This window comes from Gobius niger (genome assembly GCF_951799975.1).
Source record: "Gobius niger genome assembly, chromosome: 3".
NCBI classification, from domain to species: domain Eukaryota; kingdom Metazoa; phylum Chordata; class Actinopteri; order Gobiiformes; family Gobiidae; genus Gobius; species Gobius niger.
Window position 1 is genome coordinate 32,587,156 of NC_136854.1, and position 20,638 is coordinate 32,607,793.

General features: G+C 39.7%; 2 protein-coding genes across 2 annotated transcripts; both read right to left on the minus strand.

The window, feature by feature from the left end:
• Positions 1-8,595: 8,595 nt before the first annotated feature.
• LOC306961094 (uncharacterized protein) lies at positions 8,596-11,348 on the minus strand (the record flags this gene model as incomplete). The annotated part of the gene is made up of 4 exons (XM_079553705.1): positions 11,221-11,348; positions 10,297-10,593; positions 9,476-9,760; positions 8,596-8,723 (listed from the first exon to the last, which is right to left on the minus strand). The coding sequence occupies exons 1-4, from the start codon at positions 11,255-11,257 to the stop codon at positions 8,596-8,598; spliced, it is 747 nt and encodes a 248-aa protein (XP_079409831.1). The 5' UTR covers positions 11,258-11,348.
• Positions 11,349-12,301: 953 nt separating this feature from the next.
• LOC306961095 (uncharacterized protein) lies at positions 12,302-18,994 on the minus strand. Its single transcript, XM_079553706.1, has 9 exons — positions 18,794-18,994; positions 18,494-18,652; positions 17,140-17,218; positions 15,847-15,912; positions 14,423-14,471; positions 14,182-14,350; positions 13,883-14,044; positions 13,472-13,550; positions 12,302-12,483 (listed from the first exon to the last, which is right to left on the minus strand). The coding sequence occupies exons 1-9, from the start codon at positions 18,930-18,932 to the stop codon at positions 12,417-12,419; spliced, it is 969 nt and encodes a 322-aa protein (XP_079409832.1). The 5' UTR covers positions 18,933-18,994; the 3' UTR covers positions 12,302-12,416.
• Positions 18,995-20,638: the final 1,644 nt, after the last annotated feature.

The following is a 20,638-nucleotide window of genomic DNA, read 5'->3' on the forward strand; positions in this document are numbered from 1 at the left end:
GAGTCCTGTGGCGCGCATACCCTAAGGCTATTCTATCACTACGCAGGATTTATAGCCTAACAGTAAACTGAAGTCTGTCTTGAGGAAACTGAACCAGTGTCCCAGTAAAGTACTAGACGATATAGGTTTGTTGATTAATAGTCATGTTGTGTAATAGCCTATGTGTGGTGTTGGCGGGTAACTAAATACATACATTTATAGAGAAAAACAGATTTTGAGGTTTTTGTTTGTTTTTGTATACTTTATTGTCCCCGTAGGGAAATTTGTCCTCTGCATTTAACCCATCCTTCGATGCCACTGGGGCAACCCGTAAGGAGCAGTGGTCGACGGCCGTGCCGCGCCCGGGGACCCATCTCCATGATGTGGAGCCAGGCTGATGGTCAGAATCACCTGGCTGGAGGATTCACCTATTGCACATGTTTTTAGTGGTAGGGGAAACCGGAGTACCCGGAGGAAACCTACGCATGGTATGAAAGGTATGACCAAGACTATGTTTTGTTTAGTGCCGATACTATTGCACATACAACCATATGTCTTACATTAGATTAAATTGTAGTTTCTCAGGCAAAATGTGATGCGCATCTCCCCTGCAAATCTCAAACCATTATGCTGATACAGCTAAACAATGGCTGACACTTTCCTTTTTTTTTTCTTTTTTTTTCTTTATTTTTTTTATTAAGTGATGAGTATATAAGATACAAAGTGCACAATTACACAAGTGATAAGGACACAGGACACAACAGAAGAGAAAGATGGGATACACATGGGGAGGAAGGATTACGTGATTGGATGGAAAAGTAAAACAGAACTAAATTAAAGGGATATAATCCTGTGTGATCATACGTCGTCATTACATTGACACTCCGAGACCCACAGCCCCCCACACCCCCAACCCGTTCGTCCGGCTGACACTTTACATACAACTAATAACACTTGATTTTAATACTTTTACAGAATGCCTATGGAAAAGAAATACTGACAGAGGTGCCTTCAAATGTTTTTTAAGAAGCATTTGATGAGATCACAAAGAAGGGCAAGTCAGTCAGATCCGTTGCAGACACATGGGATCTGCCATATAACACTGAGCATATACTGTAAAACACAGCAGAAGCTGAGAGAACAGGGGTCCAGTGATCTTCCCAGTGTAGGTTATCTGAGCATAAACAAATCATCAAGTTTTCTCTGAGGTGCAGGAGGAAGTGTTGGCTGATTATTTGACTCAGGCAGCAGACCTGTATTATGGACTTAACCTACTCCACGTCAGTTATAAGCATATGACAGGTCAGAGAGGGATAGACATTGTTCTTTTATTTCACTAAACCTCTTTTTGAAGCACATCACATGGCGTGGCCTCTGTTTTAGCTTCTTTTGTTTAACTGTTACAACTTACCCCATCATGTGTTACAACCTACCCCGGTCGTGGTTGTAACAAACGACCACCATGTGCTTCACGTCACCTCACGAGGTCTGTGATATTCTTGCAGAGGTTTGAATTGAACCGTCTGTAGTGAACACATGTGAGCATTTTGTATGAAAGTTTGAGAACTCTAGCTCTAAAATTCAGTGAGTTGCAGGTGCTGAAGCAAAACGTGTTACAACCATTCTCGGTCTCCCCTACTCAAACATTGAACACAAAGACCAGACAGTTGCATCATGATGCGATCTGCTGCCCCTGTGCATTCTCAATGGCAAATATGGATGCAGTTCACTTTTTGTCCACCAGCGTCAAATTGGGGGCGCTGCTTCACTCCTTTCGCAAAGTTAAGGAAACATTGTTCTGGTGTCTTGGTATTTATCAATCATAGAGCGTCGCAGCATCAACTTTCCCATTTTTCCAACTTTTTTTTTGCAAAAATCGTTGACATATATGACTTATAAAAGAATTTATGCTGAACTGACACTTTCAAAATGAGTTTCAATGATCATTTTCTTTGACTTAAAGAAATGAATGAGCTAAAGTCACTGTAGGTACTGCAGGTACAGGTGGTGCTGTTGTTTCCATTTCGCTCTATATTGCTACAATAATTGATTTTGTTCCACTAAAACTAGGCTTTTGTAGCACGTTAACCCATTAACTCCCACCTGAACCGAGCACATTTTCTCCATTTTGGCTTTACCCCAGTCCAAAAGCTTCTGGAAAAAAGCTGTAAAAATAGCAACAAAACTGAGACGAAAACAATGATGGAAATGTGACAAAAAAAGTGAGAAAACATTGACAAAAAAGTGATGAAAAAAAATCTGATGACGTGAGGAAAAAGATCCTCTCGGTTCAGACGGGAGTTAAGCGGTTAATTGCATAGATTGAATTAAATGCAAAGGTATACCAGAAAAAGAAAATAAAGTAACTAGTATTATTTGCAGTTATATGTTTCACGCTTGACATCGCCGTGTTTGGCCCGCGACCCACAGGCACTTTTTCATTTTGGCCCTTGGAGACAAAAAGTTTGGGCAACCCTGGTCTACACCATGGGGACATCACCCCTCCAATATAAGGACCAAAATGTACCCTCCTAATAGAGCAAAATGCCCCCAGCAAAAAAATCTTCCAGCTACCGTTTATTCATCCGCCGCTCCTCCTCCTCGCTCCCTTAGAGCCAGTAATAGAAAGCTGCATGCCCGTACCCGAGGTAGGTCGGCTACGGGCTTGCAGTGAGGCGGATTTAACCGTGAGAGTGCGCCCTCTGCTGGTATGAGCAGATCCACGACGGTAACCTGTTTGCCTGGCTCTGCCATACTCTTCCCTGTCCATTCCACTTTCTTCTGTGCAGAAAGAAGGTGAGTGTGGTTTATCAGGCTAGTAACCTGTAGGAGGTGGGGGGCAACCTGTAGGAGGCTCCTCAACGACATCTGGAACGACCTGCCGGAGGAGCTCAGGGCTGCAGAGAACGTTCATGTTTTTAAGAGAAGGTTCAAGATCCACCTTTTTAGCTTAGCTTTTAACTGACATCTATTTATTTAATCCTACTAAATAATATATATGGGAGGTTGTGCCAGGCGTATTGTTTTAAATGTTGTATTTGATTGATTGATTGATTGATTGATTGGTTGGTTGGTTGGTTGGTTGGTTGGTTGGTTGGTTGATTGATTGATTGATTGATTGATTGATTGATTGATTGATTGATTGATTGATTGATTGATTGATTGATTGATTGATTGATTGATTGATTGGGGCAACTGCAGTGCAACACCCGGGGACCCATATCTGGAGGATCTAATTCTAAAAATAAATACCACACAGTAATTGACTCACTGCATGGGCTGTAGCATGGGCTATCTGCTAAAATATGTTTGAAGAACATGCCTTGTACTCGTATCAGCAAGAATTCAAATGAAAGTACTCGGCTTTAGAAAAAGTGGTATTGGTGCATCCCTATGATCAAGGCCAGTGGGCCTCTTTTTTTTTGTGTTAAAAAAGAAAAACACGCACATCCAATCTGAATAGTGTGGAAGGGCGCAGGCCCGAAACGTTACACGGTGTAAGTCATCATTAAATACTTTTTTCTGGGAGCTACCTAGTTGTGCGGACTTTCTTTTTCACAACTATGACCTCATAAAATTGGCTCAGTTTGTCCATGGAGTCAAGCGTCAGTGGTTCGATTATGTTATGTGTCCTTGGTCAGGCCACTTCACCCACTGCCTCTGTATGGTGTAGTGACTGGTGTGGTTAGGCCCGTCCCATGGCAGCTGTGGTTAGTTTACCACTATCAGATGTGAAGTAAATGAATATACATACATATATGTATGTGTAAATATATGTATATGTATATATTATTATATATATTATATTTTAAGATACTTGTCAACTCAGGCTTGTACAGAACAATAGAAGTACGGCATTGTTATTATAAAATACTACACTTTCCAAGTACCACCAGCCCTAGAGCAAGTTCAAATGGGGTTCTTGAATAGAACTAAATGGGTCTTAATTATGCCAAAACTATGTGCAAACCACAGAAACACATACCGCTCAAAAGTTTGGGGTCACTTAAAATATCTTTATTTTTGAAAGAAAAGCACTGATTTTGTTCAATGAGGGTACCATTAAATGAATCAAAAATACAGTTTAAACATTGTTATTATTGTGAATGCCTATTCTAGTTGGAAATGGGTGATTTTTAATGGAATACCTACATAGGTGTGCAGAGGCACATTTCTAGCAACCATCGCTCCAGTGTTCTAATGATACATTGTATTAACTAATTGTGTTAAAGGGTAATTGATGATTAGAAAACCCTCGTGCAATTGTGCTAGCACTGCTTAAAACCGTTGTGCTGATTAGAGAAGCTGTAGAACTGGCCTGGTTGACCCCGGTAGTTTAGGTGTATAGAATATACAGCAGAACACTTAAATCTGTGTACAACTTGTGGAAAAATATATTGATGACCATCTCTTTCCCTTTCAGCTCCTTTGAAGACTGCATCTACAAACCTTGTAGAGCTGACAGCGAGAGCAGGAGAAAACCTGACCCTATGGAGAGGATTAAATGACAGCATACATGCCTTCCTGATCTGTGGTAAAGAAGTTCTTTTCAACTGTGATCACGGATCTATAATCAAAATTGAACACAACATCAGGGCAGACTTGAACAATGGGCCTATTGTGATAGTCGATGTTCAGACTGAGGACAGCAAAAACTACACACTCCAGATCATCAACAGCCAAAATACAAGGACAGACACCATATTTAGACTGAATGTGACTGAGGAGCAAGGTTTTGGTAAATATTAAGCATTTATTACTGTCTTCATTTGTAAAATTCATGTTTTGAGTCTCAAATAACAAATCTCTCATTTACTGTAAATTTCATTTTTCATAGATCATCCTCAAACAACCCAGCTGCCCAGCCCAGCAAACAACCAGGTTTATTTGGCTGTTGGCATCTCAGGCCTCATTGTTTTGATTCTGGTTCTGGTTCTGGTTCTGGCAGCATGTTGGAAAATGTAAGTAAGAGTTCAGTAGAGCTCATTAACTTCCTTCACACATATAGACTCATAACATATTGTTTTGGTCAAAGATCTAGAGGAATTATAAGTAAGTGCTCAATAAAAATAAGTGCTAATGTATGGTTAATTAGCTCTTATTTGATGTTTATAAAGCACTTATTAGTCCTTATTCAACATCTTACTGGCTATTAACAAACACTTTCCCATTTATTAATTCTTTAAGGAATAGGCCACCGTTTTCACATACTAAGACATGTTCTTACCTAACCTTAGTCGAGTTAATATATACCCGTCTGGTCTTTGTCCGTGCGCTCTGTCAGGCAAACGGAGCACATACGCAGCCTCTCCCACATGTCACATAGCTCCAAAAAAGCTCACGATAGAAGCTACCAAGCTCTTCCACGTGTTCCCTATTTAAATAAAGTTACGTGAAGTGTTTTCATGCGAAGTATATTTACACAGAAATGTAACATGTCGATTTTATAAGCAGATAAAAAGAGGGTACTATATTGTGAGGCGTAATGATACGAGGAGCACAGCGTCCGCGCAGTAACTCCTAAAGACTTCCCCCGCTCACTTCCGTCATAGAAGCTGCGTGACTGTTTCGGTGGTATAATTAAAGTTGCCTTGCCTTGTTGTGTGTTCAGTGTGAGCGATGGGAGTTAAAAACAGAGTTTCCCCCGGTCTGATCCTCTGCCTCTCTCGCACTCTGAGTGGAGACACACAGTTTAAGTGCGCCCCGTCCCCTTTGGTCTCCATGGAGACGGCTGTCAATCACAGCAGAGCTCAAGGCATGAGAACGATGAAACTAAAACGCTTTTGAAAACTTATTATAAAGTTTGATTTTTGAGAGCAGACAAGGAATATTTAACATAAATAACAATTTGAAATAATTGTAGGCTATATTATGAATCTAAATATAAATGAGCTGGACTCTGACCAGTTTTCTTCTCCTTTTTAAGTTTATTTCCAATAAAATTGATTAAAATAGTAATCCATACTGAGTAAAAAAGAATTAGAGATTACATTTTTTGGGCAAATCGTCCAGCCCTAATTAAGAGCTAATTAACTATCAGTTACTAATAAGCACTTAGTTAGCTGATAATAAGTGAGTGCTAAATTTGCCATTTTGGTTATTTTATGTGTATACATGTGCCAGAGATAAGCACCACAGGCTCAAATCTCACATAATTTAAACTATGGACCACCAGGATGATTTTTTCTTTTGCCTCATCACCAGAAGTAATAACGATATCCTATGTTGCAGGAAATGTATCCCGGGGAATAGGAATTCTGTAGTGTGAAGAACCCCTTCCTTCCCTGAAGTTGCTGCATGGAAGATATTGCATTTTCATAAAATACAACGCTGGTTCAGGACTTAAGTTACACTGCCATCTAAAGGTCTAAATGGTTTGTATTTGCCTGGCCAGCCAGACTACATGCTTTTCCAATCCTTTCCAAAAAAGTGTAGTCCGTTTTATCTCAGCTAGCTCTGAAGGCCGTGATTGACAAGCTGAGTAACCAATCAGAGAACGCAAACATTTAATCTAAAGCAATATTGCACTGAAAAGGGCCATCTTCTGCCAAATCAACACTTACTAACATATTCTAATTTCTGCTGAGAGAAGTTAAAGTCTTTGTTCTTAATGATAAATGATGGCAGAAACCTTTCTCTACAAGCCTGTGTCACATGTCCGTGGTAGTAAGCTACTATTGTAGCCACAGCTGCCCAGGGGCAGACTGTCCATTTCCCACTTGACTACAATGTGTTGTTTATATCCTGATCATAATTTTGTCAGTGCCCTCTATCCATTCCTTTTATTTTTATTTAAGCTGCCCCCTAGTGGCTGGAGTGAGCATTCTGGTAATTTCTTTAAAAAAAAATCATAACTCCGCACAGGAATGGGCTTGAGACTTCCTTTTTTAATTTTAAATGCTGCACTCATGCCCTACAAGCCGTGGGCCAGACTGAATCATCTCATGGGCCGGATGTAGGATGAAGTTTGAGTCATCGGTCCTGAGGCCCAGAGAGAGAAAGTTTTACCCAAACTACAGTCACTGTCTATTAATCCTTCCTCGCAGGTGAAAAACCTGGGCGTGATTTTTGATTCTGAGCGGACTTTTATTCCACACATTAAGAATATCACAAAGATAGTTTTTTACCATCTAAAGAACATAGCCAGAGTCCGCCCCATTCTCTCTCGGGCCAACACAGAGACGCTAATGCATGCTTTTATCACCAGTCGTATTAACTACTGTAATGTCCTGCTTTCTGGTCTTCCTATAAAGAGGATCTCAGGTCTACAACTCTTACAAAATTCAGCAGCTCGTGTCCTGACGAAGACCAGGAGGCGGGACCACATTACACCGGTTTTAGAATCGCTGCATTGGCTCCCCGTGTGTTTCAGAATCGATTTGAAGGTTCTTTTAATGGATTTTAAGTGTCTTTATGGTCTGGGTCCTTCTTATCTTTCATAATGGCTTTCATGTCATGATCCTTCGCGGCCTCTATGTTTCTTCAGCAGGCGTCTCCTTGTCATTCCCAAAGTCAGGACACACACTCATGGCGAGGCGTCTTTCCAGTATTATGGCCCTCGCCTCTGGAACGGCCTGCCGGAGGAGCTCAGGACAAAGAACGGTCATGTTTTTAAGAGCGGGCTCAAGAAGTGTCGGTGCCCTGGTGGCTGTGGCCGATGAGCTCCTCCTGGCACAGACGGCTCCTCAGATGGTGTTTCCTCTTTCGTTTTATCTGTACTCAGCCTTATGTTAATTTTTTTACTCTATTATTTTAAACTTCGTGGCTCCCTTTAGGCTGTATATATGTGTGTGTGTGTGCGGGTGGGGGTTCATTGTTATTTCATGTATATTTGATACAGCACACTGTACAGCACTGTAAAGACCTTTGTGTTACATCTTGCATGAAATGCGCTTTTTAAATACAGTTTGAATTGACTTTGATTTGATGATTTGAGTGTCTTGCATATGAGTGCTATACAAAGCGATTTTGGGCTGCAGGCTGATTTTGTTCTGTTACATTCCCATGTACTGCTGGGACTGCTGGACTTTAAGTAGCAGAATCTTAAAGTAAAAAAAAGCACTGTTTTATAGAACATTTGCCTTTTCATGGATTCATCGGATATTTGAGACATGGGTACAGTGACTACTACTGTGAAGTGAAATAAACAGTAAGCATGTGCATGTATGTATATGTATATGTATGTGAATGCATGTGTATACTGTATGCATCATTTATTCATTTTAAATGTTCCAAATTCACTGAAATAAAAATAATTACACAAATTTAATCATCTTGACAGGAGCCTATTCATCAGGGAAAACAACTGACATTTTTACTAATTATATTAACAACAAATGACTAAAAGAAATAAGCTTAAAGCTAGGATACCTGGCTTTTTGTTGTTGAAAAATAAATTTGGTTTTACCACCACAGAGTGATTTCTAAACAAAGCAAAAAAACAGATGTTGTTGCATTGTCTTCACCTAATTCTTAATTGAGTGATAGAAGATAGAAGTAGAATCTGAACTAGTGGAATTTATTTTGTGGGTGGTCCCCCCTTCTTTACTTTGCCACCGCTCAAAGCTGCACACAGGCGTGAAACGTGCATATAAACAATTTGCTTGAACAATTCGTTCATGCTCCAGCAGAGGGCGCTGTTTTGTTTTTCTGTCTTTCTGTCTTCACATGGATCACTGTAAGGAAAGCAGCCAGAGCGACTCCAAAAAGGGCCAAAGGGATCAGAAACACCCAGTCTTCCCAATCTGTGGAGGAAATCACATATGGCATTATTCATATTTTCTGATTAAGAATATCATTGCCACTTTATAGTAACTTTTATTTCTGGAGCTCATTGTAAACAGAACTTCACCCGCACTTATAAGCGAAAACTAAAACTACCCCCTTTCCCCTGATTTGACTTTTCTGTGTGTGAATTATTATTTCACTTTGTAATTGGACAGGTCAGAGGATGCGATATACAAAAGAGGTTAAAATGTCATCCTGGTGCAACCATACTGTACATAAGGGCCATGAGCATAAGTGGATAGAGTAGCCATAATATAATCTTACTCAGGCAGAAGTAAACAGTAGTTATCCCAATGATTACTCAAATAATAATGCTACTTGTGCACTACAGATATTAACCTATAACTAATAACATCATAAACAACAATAAGTCTTAAGATAAACTACCAGAAAATTAAGTGAATTTGAAAGTAGTGAGTAATAAAACTTCTCACAAAGAACAGTTGCTTCAAAAAGTTACTTGTACTTGAGTAACTCTGGCTGTGAGTGAGTCCAAGTTCTTTGTTTGGGATATGGAAATGTCCCTCTTCCTTTCACTTATGCCATTATGTCATTCCTCTGGAGTAAAAGTTATTTCTATTGCATTATCCAATTAAACTAATTAGACACATGAAAACCTGTCACATGCACTTTAACTAGACCCACAGATGAAGTTTGTAATAGCATTTCGAAACAGAAATACAAGAGGCTACGTTATAATTATTCTTACTGCTGTTTCTCATTGGAGGCTGAGGTGTCTCATTGATTTCACAGACTGTTGTTGCATTGACGATGGTGGTCTTGGTGTCAGCGGGGTTTTGAGCCACACATTTGTACTGTGAGTCGTCATAATCCCAGAGAGGGACAGTGATCACTCCTGTGTGACCGGTGTCCACAGGTCGCTCTCCTCTGAACCAGCGCAGTGTGGTCTGCTCTGTTTGATTCACTGAGCACTGAAGAGAGAGGCTGTCCTCACTCACGTTCACACAGGACACCACAGGGGCTGACACCGGGTCTGAGGATACAATAGAATAATAAAGCATTAGTGTCGCTTAAAACTGGCCTGAGTAGCTTTAAAGAAAGCTTTTAATCAGTCCATTAGTTTCATGAGATAATGTCTGTGTTAAGTGACATTGAAGATGGAGAGTAACATATTTTAAAGATAAGACTCCCTCATGGCCCATATGCACAGTATCACACATAGTTATGGAAATTGCAGCTATTCTAGTAAAGTGGAAGTGAAATAACAAGTGTCACGTAAATGTCAAACCCAGGAAAACTCAAATAATCTAAATAAAATAATCAAACAAAACTATCCAAAATGCACATATCACAAGTTTTTATCAAATGTTTGGACAAATGTTTCCCATTGTATCCAATTTATTCAGGAAACATTTTTTACATCAATACTCTATGTTTAGGTGAATGGTTTTGAGATTATAGATAATCATTAGATAAATTATTATATTTGACTTTGTGCTGGGTATTTGACGCCTGATGTCGACGTCCATAATGGATAATGACTCCATAGACAATGAGCTTGATACTCACCATAAAGCTTCAGTTCATAATATTTAGAAAAGACATTTCCTTTTTTAGAGTCAATGCTGTAAACTCCAGAGTCACTTTTCTGCAGATCTGAGAGAGTGAAGAGTCCAGAGCTGCTCCAGTGAAGTCGGTTCAAATAAATGTTTTCTTCAATCTCAAAGACACCGTTGTAAATCGAAGCGATAGTCTCTGGTCCAAAGATGAGAAATTCTCTCTCCTTCACAGGGTCAGAGAAAGTTATGGACGATCCCACAACAGCAGTAAGATTCACCCTCACTTCAGTCGAACACAATGGAAACACTGTGAAATTAAACAGAAAATATTTCTCAAATCACACTGAAAATGGACGAAATTAAAGTAAAAGATACACTAACTTGATTAAATAAAAAGCCATATTGATTCTAGACTAAAAACAGGGCTCCAGAGTGAGATCTATTTGAGTGCGATACATTTTACCTCGTCATTTCCTGGTCACATAATTAGTACAGCCAAGTATATTTTTCACTGAGAATTATTATGTAAAATACAGTTATTCAAAATGGGTACGGATGGTGAATTTCTTGAAACATTGGCATTGAACCCTGTTTTTAGGATGTTTTGGGGGCTTTTCTAAAGTGTGCTTTAATTATTTTGTACAATACCAATAAAAAGCATCAATGTAAAGCTTTTCCTCAATGAACCGTGATGGTAAATCTATCTCTGCAGCTACAAATGCCCACAAATGGAGCAGAAAGACAGTTGACATTTCTTCTCAAATTCCTAAACAACCCCTTAAATGTAATATAAAATAAATAAACTCTAAACCTGAACTAAATCATCAAATAACACTGCACTCATTAGTGTCTCAAAGCTCTTCTTGAAATGCCTTAACACACTTGCTTTCTTGTGTTTTCCATTCATGTAAAATGTATAAATGTCCAGTTTTACCTGTGAGTAAGAGCGCAGCGCAGAGATGTACCGCCATGATCGGTCTTTAGTCTCAAAGAGAAATAGCAGAAGTTAAGATCAGTGCTTCAGTGCGGTTAGCGCTCAGTGACAGTGACCCACATCCGCTCACCTTTTACTAAGCCTTTCTAAAATATACCATCAAACAAATTACTTTAAATGGTCTTAACTCTCATAGCATCAGAAAGACACGGCTTAGGAAATGTTTCCTTTGATCAAATATAAGAGCGAACGAAGTCTGGTGTGGTCTGTGTATGAGAAAATGCTTCATTTATTTGATATTTCTACTAATAAGAACTGATAATGATACTGGATTGAAAGTAGATAATGTCTTGTAAAACCTATATGTAAAATGTAAGTTGAAGTAGTGGTTCAATTTTACTTTAGAGCACAATAACATGATGTTATAATGGAAATAGCATAGTAAGTAAGAATAATGAGAGATAATGCCTTTTGTAGCTCTATTTATTTATTACTATGAAAATACAATGTTTCCTGATAAATGACAGTTTATATTCAAGGTTGAGATTAATGTTGAGGTTTTTACTTTTCATAATATGAAATAAATGGAGTTTGTGTCCTGTTTCAGTGAAATAACCATCATTACAGAGTTAATGAAACAATAAATGACCAAATACAAGGGCTGCACGATATTGAAGTTACTTGTGATATGCGACACAGCGGTGCAATATCGTGACGACATAATAATCGTAACGATATAATTGCGATATTTACCATGGGTTTACAGTTCGTCGTACAGTCATCAAAAAACACAAAATCAGGATCAATCAGGTGAAATTGAACTAAAACTGAACTTTTACACATTCTTTGTTTGCAAAACTGTGTCGATCTCAGTCAGATGAAGACTTTAGTGATGTTGTGTTATATTGTGGCTTCTTGCGATACAAATATTGCATCACGCACTAAAATATTTTTTGCGATATATTGTGCAGCCTTACACACATTATGGCTTAGTTAGTCCCCCAACAATTTCCTCCAACAGTTTGTAACGATCATGTCCAGAAAATGAAAACCTCCAAAAGTTTATTGCTTTAGTTTCACAGCAAAAAATCAAGACCTGTATTGATTTTGTGCAGTTCTGGGTCAGGTTTGATTGTTAGTTGATTGTTGGTCGTGATTATGAAGTTGAGATGAAGTTCTAGTAGGTTTTTCGGAGTTTAAACCCCACATCCAGCTGTGTACTGGCTCAGGTCTCTGCCCTGACAGTAACGCTGCCAGGCCACCCTGAAATAAAACAGAGACATTAGAGAGTGTATTTCCTCACTGTGACGCTCAGCAAAGAGGTTGTGGGTTGGACTTCTCATTTCTCTAAGGGGATTTTTTTCACGGTTGTAGATCAAATGTCTCAAATGACTACAAATGTTGTTCAAATATTTCAAAAGAACATGCCTGTTGAATCGTCATCCAGTTGCATGCTGTATTTAAAGGGGCTAGATGCAAGTTCGTCATTTTATGCTCACTACTGCCACCTCAGGTCTTATACGTAACTGCAGCTTCTATATTAAGCTCATGCATGACGGCATTTCGGACCCGAATTATCACCTTTTTGAGTGACAGTGCAGGATCTTAGAGGCAGTTGTGGTGAACAGGTCTGAGCTCATTCTATACAATAGGACATGGCTGGATCATGTAGGGGGAGGAAAATACATAATTTTAACATAACAAACTCTGTATAGTCCCTTTAAGCTTTATTAATAACATTATGCTTCCAAGGGATTACTCCAACCCAAGTAATTTTAGTTTTGCCAAGGTCCCGAAGTAATTTGAATCTAATGCGAATAGGGCTTTATCTGGAATTGGCCTGGAGCGCCCTCTGTTGGCGGTGCCTTCTGCTCCAGTTTATGGCATGCTAGTAAATAATGGTGCAGAGATGAAGACACTTCGAGAACGGGTCTTGTTGTGTGAGTGTGACAAAAATAGTCAAGAAAATTACATGAATGCAGTGATGGTTTGTGAGTTGTGAGACCTCAGTATCTAAACAATGGCTGTGTTGCTGTGACGCTCACACGCTGTGGGTAAAAGGAGCGACTGATGGAGCAGACGGACAAATTCACGCAGAAGACGAACACAAAGCTCCATCCGAATACATTTGTCTTTTTCTCCCATTCTGTACCCAAGGCAGCTGTGGCTACGTAGTGCGTGGAGTCAATGGTCAATATATGAAATTGAAAGTTACTTCAAGCTTCCCTAAGGTGAATGCTTTCTAACTCACCAGGCCCAGATTCCCTGAGGGTCCCTCACGACTCGTTTGGCGCAGTTTATGGCGACAGTGGGGTCATCGCTGAGAAGAGCTGAAGAATGAGAAAAGCCGGACAGATTTATCTAAAATTAAGTCTCAATGCTGTAATGTTTTCTAAGATTAAACATTTTAAACATGTTCTCCCTGTAGCTGAGTGGTAAGCAGCACTCCTTTATCACAGCAAGGATCCGTGCCGTGAAAAGGACCTAGGTCACTTTAACCTGCAGGCTGAACGTGGCCTAGGTTGCTGTAGGTGAAGTAGCAGCAACAGCAGTAGACAAAGTAGAAACAGTCCTTTGTTAGAAGCAGTAAGTTCAAATAAAGTCTTAGGAGCAGCATCACTTGTAACAGTAGTTTTAGCATTAGCAGCTGTCGTATTCACACCTGAGCAGCTGATGCCGCAGCCGTTGGCAGAGTTCACTCCTCCATCTCTGCACCAGTATCGGCTGTTGATCTGGAAGATGCCGTAGTCCGAGGATCCGTCCGTGTTACTGTTGTTGATGGCTTCCGTGTTGTAGTGAGACTCGTGCTGAGTCAGACACACCCCTGAGAACATGAGAGACTATGAGTTTGCAGAAATTGAAATAGATATTTTATAACTTTTCAAAAATCTAATCCTTCATCATGTAATTTTCTCTGATCAGGCCTTAGTTTGGGCCTGGTTTGATCCTGGTTTTACTCACAGTCTTTCAGGCTGACTCCGTGGTAGTTGTCCATCCCACTTCTCTTCAAAACTCGGGCCCATTCACATCTTTCAAAGACTTTCCCCTGCACCGCCACGGCACAGAGCAGCAGAACCACAGCCACGCCCTTCATCTTCATCTTCTTCACCACAGCAGAACTCGACCGGGACTAACCCAGGACTGAGTCTAGTCCAGGGTTCAGTCCAGTATTTAAAGCCCTCCTCCTCGAAAGGAAACTCACCTCTTTTTTACTTCCACTTCTGTCTGTGTGAAATCTGGCAGCTGTTGCACTAAACAAAGAGCAAAAGGTTGTTTAAGGTTACATTTAATTACGACTATTCAAAAATACTTTTGGACTACGTATCTGCCATATTCTTTATAGCAATAACGTACAAGTATTGAACACATTTAGGCCTAAACTAATTTCTAAGCAGAAAATACCCCAAGGGCAGCAAAGCAAGTTTATATTATATTATTAGCAAGAAATGGTTTGCAGAGGAGGCAATTTGAGAGCTAAAAAGATCAGTGCACGAGTCCAACGTACCTTTCTGGGTTCTAAAACAGAGAGGAGCGCCACCTGTTGACATCAGCAGGGGGATGGCAAGTGTTTTGAGGAGAAGACAGTCTAAATATGTCAAATTACACAGGATTACTTTTTTTTTGCTTTCCTATAATCATCAAATATTAAATATACATAATTGTCTAAAAAGATAACGTATGATCGGTTTGTTATGCAATTAACCAAAAAACATTTGGCTGTTAGAGGGCTCAAACACTTTCTCTTTACGTGTTGTATTTAAAGCAGTAACTTGTTTACTTTAATAAATCCTTTTCGTAGTCCTTCTGGGGGTAATACAAGTGTTAATGGGATGACTAGAGGGTCTTTCTACTTAATCTATCTTCGCTGCCACCGGACCGATCGTAGCAACGAATACACACTGAAGCTAACAGGCTAACGAGCGAAGCTAACTGCGGCCTAGCACCACTTTAAACAGTTACAGCCAAGTTTGAGAGAAAAAAAATATTTCCATTGTGTAATTGCATGTACAATATCCCTCTCTCCTTTCGCCTTTTCTGTCAGCGTAGCATTTACTCTCACGGACAATTAATGAGTTAAAAAAATCGCAACTTCCTACGACAACTGCAGTTGCGCTTATGGCCTGTAGGGGGAAGAGTTAATTAATACTGCTTTAAATACTTCTTGGCCATTATTTTTATGTTTTGATGCATTTGAGGGAGCCGCGTTTTTTGACAGGGAAACTTGGCTCGGCCTGACTGCAACACGCATAAGAGCGTCTTCAAGTTAAAAAAGATTCGGAACCACTGGTACGAACCATCACTGCATTCAAACAAACCTTCAACCCTAAAATATGATGAGTAGGCCACATTCAGGTCATGTATGATAATGATTTTTGCGAAAAGCTGCAGCTGTTGCGCAAAACAAACATGTAGTGTACAAGATAAACTGACATATTTGATGATCCTAACTAGAAACAACAACAAAAAGGAAAACATGCTTCTAAAAGTTTATTGTATTAGTTTCACAGCAAGAAATCACAGGAATTGTATTGATTTTGTGCAGTTATGGGTCAGGTTTGATTGTTTTTTGAACTGCGTGGCTTTATTATGAAGTTGAGATGAAGTTCTCGTAGGTTTTCGGGAGTTTAAACCCCACATCCAGCCGTGTACTGGCTCAGGTCTCTGCCCTGACAGTGACGCTGCCAGGCCACCCTGAAATAAAACAGAGAGAGACATTAGAGTGTGTATTTCCGGTTGGACTCTAAGTAGATTGTGTTCGCAGTTGTTGATCAAATGTTCCTTCTTCAAATGACAAGAAATGTCATCAGAATATTTCAAAAGAGCATGACAGTTACATCTATATACTTTCTGTTTAAATGAGATGTTTGTTACAGCAGTTTTGGCTTATCAAAGTATTACTATTCTCCCTGATATCGGAGAATTGCTCTTGCTAGAAGCGTATTGTCACTCCATTTATGCTTCCACACACACGGTTCTAATGTCCAGCCTGTGTTTTCAGAACTAACAACCAGGGGCGCAGGAAGTCCAGGAGAAAACCAGGAGAAAAGCAGTTGCCAAAACAACATGACGCCATCTACAATGTTGTTTACAGCAAAATCACTTATCAAATAGTCAAGAAAATGAGGTGAAAGCAGTAATGTTGAAATGACATTTTTTTCGGCTTAACCTGAGTCGTGAGATCTAGGAAAGGCAACTTTATTTATACCTCACATTGCAGACACAAGGTGTACGATACCAGAGATGCACCGATCCAGCATTTTTGCTTCTGGTACCGATACTGGAGGTTTGAGTATCTGCCGATATCCAGTATTAACCGATACAAAGTGTGAAAAAAGTGAAGTGAAAGTGAGTGAAAAAGTGAATATTCCTCATTTCTTTTTGATGTAAATGTTTGAAACAGGTCTCTCTTGGAAATGAGACTTTAAGTCTCAAGGGAAAAACCTGTATAAATAAAAGATAAATAAATAAAAATGTATGTTTTAAGATCAATAAAGTCTTATCTTTCACAAAAAAGTATGAAAAAATAAAAAAAAGTCTTATCTTGTCATGATGTTACAGATAAATAATCAGTTATATCTATTAATAAACTAATGGAAACCATTTAACAAGGATCACTGGACTTTTTTACATCCATGGTGACATGACAGGCTTTTAGATTGCATTAATATAAACAACTCACATAAAGTGATCCGATCATTACAACTTATGCATAACTAATATGTCAGATCAATTATTCTTTAAAATAATGTCATAAACTAAAATACAAAACACTTGACCACTCCATCAGTGGTTATATTGTTATAATAGGCTTCTTTAGGTATTTCTATCTCAGTTTCTGACCAGCCTTGATTAGTTCTCATTAGCGTGAGCATGCTGTCATTGGAGTCAATGGATACGAAGATTAAGATTATGACTCACCAGGCCCGGATTCCCTGCGGGTCCTGCACGACTCGTTTGGCACAGTTTATGGCGACAGTCGGGTTATCGCTGAGAAGAGCTGAAGAATGAGAAGAGCCAGACAGATTTATTTACTAATATGTCTCAGTGATGAGAGATTAAACATTTTAAACGTGTTGTACTGTGGAAAGCAGCACTCCTTCATCACAGCAAGTAATGATTTCCTGTTCTTTTTGAGTGATGCTCACATGTTCCACATTTGATTCCTCATTTTCCATTAACCTGATTTATATAAAATACACCAATATTCCAGCTCCTTTCCCGGCCCAAGGGGCTGGAGATGGGTTCTCGTCGCTCTTGGCAGATTGCCTTAACATCACTGAATGATGAAGATAACACATTTCCTCACGGAGAAAATAAACTATGCACGGTGGTGCAGTGGTTAGCACTCGTGCCTCACAACTAGAAGGTCCCGGGTTTGATTTGCACCGGGACAGGGCCTTTCTGTGTGGAGTTTACATGTTCTCCGTGTCTGCGTGAGTCTCCACTGGGTACTCCAGTTTCCCCTACACTAATAGGCCAGGATGAATGAGAGTGTGTTTGAGAGTGCGAGTGTGGGACAACGAAATGTAAACATGCCAAAAGTTTGGAAACACTTTTTTTATGTATTCGTTTTTCCTTTCATTTCAAAACTGTTCCTATGGTAGATTCTCAACGAAGCCGTTCATTTATGAATGAACACATATGGAATTGTGTTTTAAAGAAGAGAATCGTAGTGTGTTAATAATGTTGAAAATAAAGAAAAGCCAAGACGTAAAAGTGTCCAAACTTTTGGCCTGTACTGTATGTTCATTAACATGCCCTGTCCCAACCAAAATAGATAAACATGTATAACATGTTCCAGTCTAAACTAGAAACCTCTTATTTTTCCGCACATGCTTTTTGACATTTATTTCATCTCCTGTCACAGAGTAGGCCAAGTAGCCAGAAATATTAGGCTACATTGGAGCCAGGAATTTCCAGGTATGAACCCTCCAGATTTTTCCTCTAATAAAGGTAAATTGAATTAAATAGAAAATAAAAGTACTATTGCGACTCTTCACCACTTGCATTTGTTTAGAAATGAGCAGAAGTGGCCGCTTTAAAGAGGATGGGTCAAGTCTTAATGCACCTGTGCCATGATATGGGTCGCATATCGCCAATATTTTTTATTTTAATTTTGGTTACTTTGCCCTGCAGGCTGCTGTAGGTGAAGTCGCAGCAACAGCAGTAGGCGTAGTAGAAACAGTCCTTAGTTAAGTAGCATGAAAAGTCTTAGGAGCACCAGTAGTAGTAGTAACAGTAGTTTTAGCATTAGCAGCTGTCATATTCACACCTGAGCAGCTGATGCCGCAGCCGTTGGCAGAGTTCACTCCATCGTCTCTGCACCAGTATCGGCTGTTGATCTGGAAGATGCCGTAGTCCGTGGATCTGTCCGTGTTCCTGTTGGTGGCTCTCGTGTTGTAGTTAGACTCGTGCTGAGTCAGACACACCCCTGAGAACATGAGAGACTATGAGTTTGCAGAAATTTAACTTCCTTTAGTAGATATTTTTATTCATGTAATTCAAGAAAATCAAATCCTTCACCATGCAAATACACACTGGTTTTGGGGTCAGAAGTATTGGTTTTACTCACATTCTTTCAGACTGACTCCGTAGTAGTTGTCCATGCCACGACTCTTCAAAAGTCGAGCCCATTCACATCTTTCGAAGACTTTCCCCTGCACCGCCACGGCACAGAGCAGCAGAACCACAGCCACGCCCTGCATCTTCATCTTCTTCACCACAGCAGAACTCGACCGGGACTAAACCAGGACTGAGTCTAGTTCAGGGTTCGGTCCAGTATTTAAAGCCCTCCTCCTCAGCTGGAAACTCCCTGCTCTTTTACTTCCACTTCTGTTCTGAGTTAAATCTGTCAGCTGTTGCATAAAAAACAAAAAGCAAAAGGTTGTTTGTCGGCAGGGGCGTGGTAGGTGGTTTGAGAAGAAAACAAACGAAAGATGCAGGAATTCTCAAATCCATTGCATTCTATGCAAGATAGATTGACTCAAGGTTTGTAATGTAGTGGCCTAATTTTTGTTATTCATTTTAATGGAGAAACAGGGCTATAGGTGCAGAAAACACTTCCATTTCTCTTCATGTGTTGTATTTAAATACTTCTTGGTCAGTATTTTTATGTTTTGATGCATTTGTGGGGCCTAGTGGGCTCGGCCTGACTGCAACACGCACAAGAGGGTCTTCAAGTTAAAAAAGGGTTGGGAACCACTGGTACAAACCATGACTGCACTTAAACCTTCCAACCTTAAAATATGATAAATAAGCTGCATCTGTTGCACAAAACAAACATGCCAAGATAAACTGGCTGTTGACCCTCTTTAGAAGTTCAATGATTTTGGCATTAGATCTGCCTGTAAATCCAAACCCTAACCTTTACCCGGCCGATGTTCCTATAATCCTCCTCCACTGACGTGTCCAACATCAAGCTTTCGACCCAGACCCCCAATTCTAGTCCTAACCCTAATCTCAATCGTAACCCAATGGTACCCTGAAATACGCAATGGTAATGCCGTAGAGAACCGCTGATTGTAATGTATACGTTTTGATTATTTGAGTTGAAGGTAATGACGACTTCACTGCCAGTGTACTAAACTGTGTATTTGTTGAGATGTTTCAAGCAAAACTAGCCTCTATGCCAGTCAGAAAATTGCTCTTACAAGTCAAACTCAGAAGTAAAGTCTAGACTTATAAACACACAAAATAAATACAGCCTTAAAATGATGCTCAATAGGTTATTCTCTGAGTTCTGCTTTTTGGAGAAGCCTAATAATAATACAGTGTATACAGTAATGTTGCAGTTCTTGCACATCAGAGGGCTGATGAGATCACTACTTTCATTATTACTATTTCTTCCCATTTCTACTCAATAACAGAACAACACATGCTCACATGGCCCCATGACAGGAAGCAACACAGAAGCCTTGTTCCTTTTTAAGTACTGGGAGTACTGCCAAAGCATTAAACCGAAAGAATAAACAAACCTCAGGTTATACTTTTACATACAAGCATGAGATAGCAACAATAGCTTTTGCACATTATCAAGGCTGTGCAATTCATCAAACATTCTTGATTTGTAATGGGGCAACAGGGCAATTTCATTTTTTGACATGGTGCCTATTCCAGGAGCAGCTGCTGTGGCAGTAACAGCAATTTTTTTGGAGGAGAGTTCAATCTATCCATCTATCCATCCTGTTCCGCTTTATCCGGGCCGGGTCGCGGAGGCAGCAGTGGGGTTGGTTGATGTCCCCTTAATTGGCAGTTGTTTACACTGAACCGTCGTGATTCATCTCTCATTATAAGCATTTTTTAAAGACATTTACATAGCTTATATATAGGCTGCATATTAACTAAACATGGAACTAAACATGATCTGAACACCAATTTTGCAACAGAAATGTGCGTAAAAGTCTGAGAGGAGAATGAC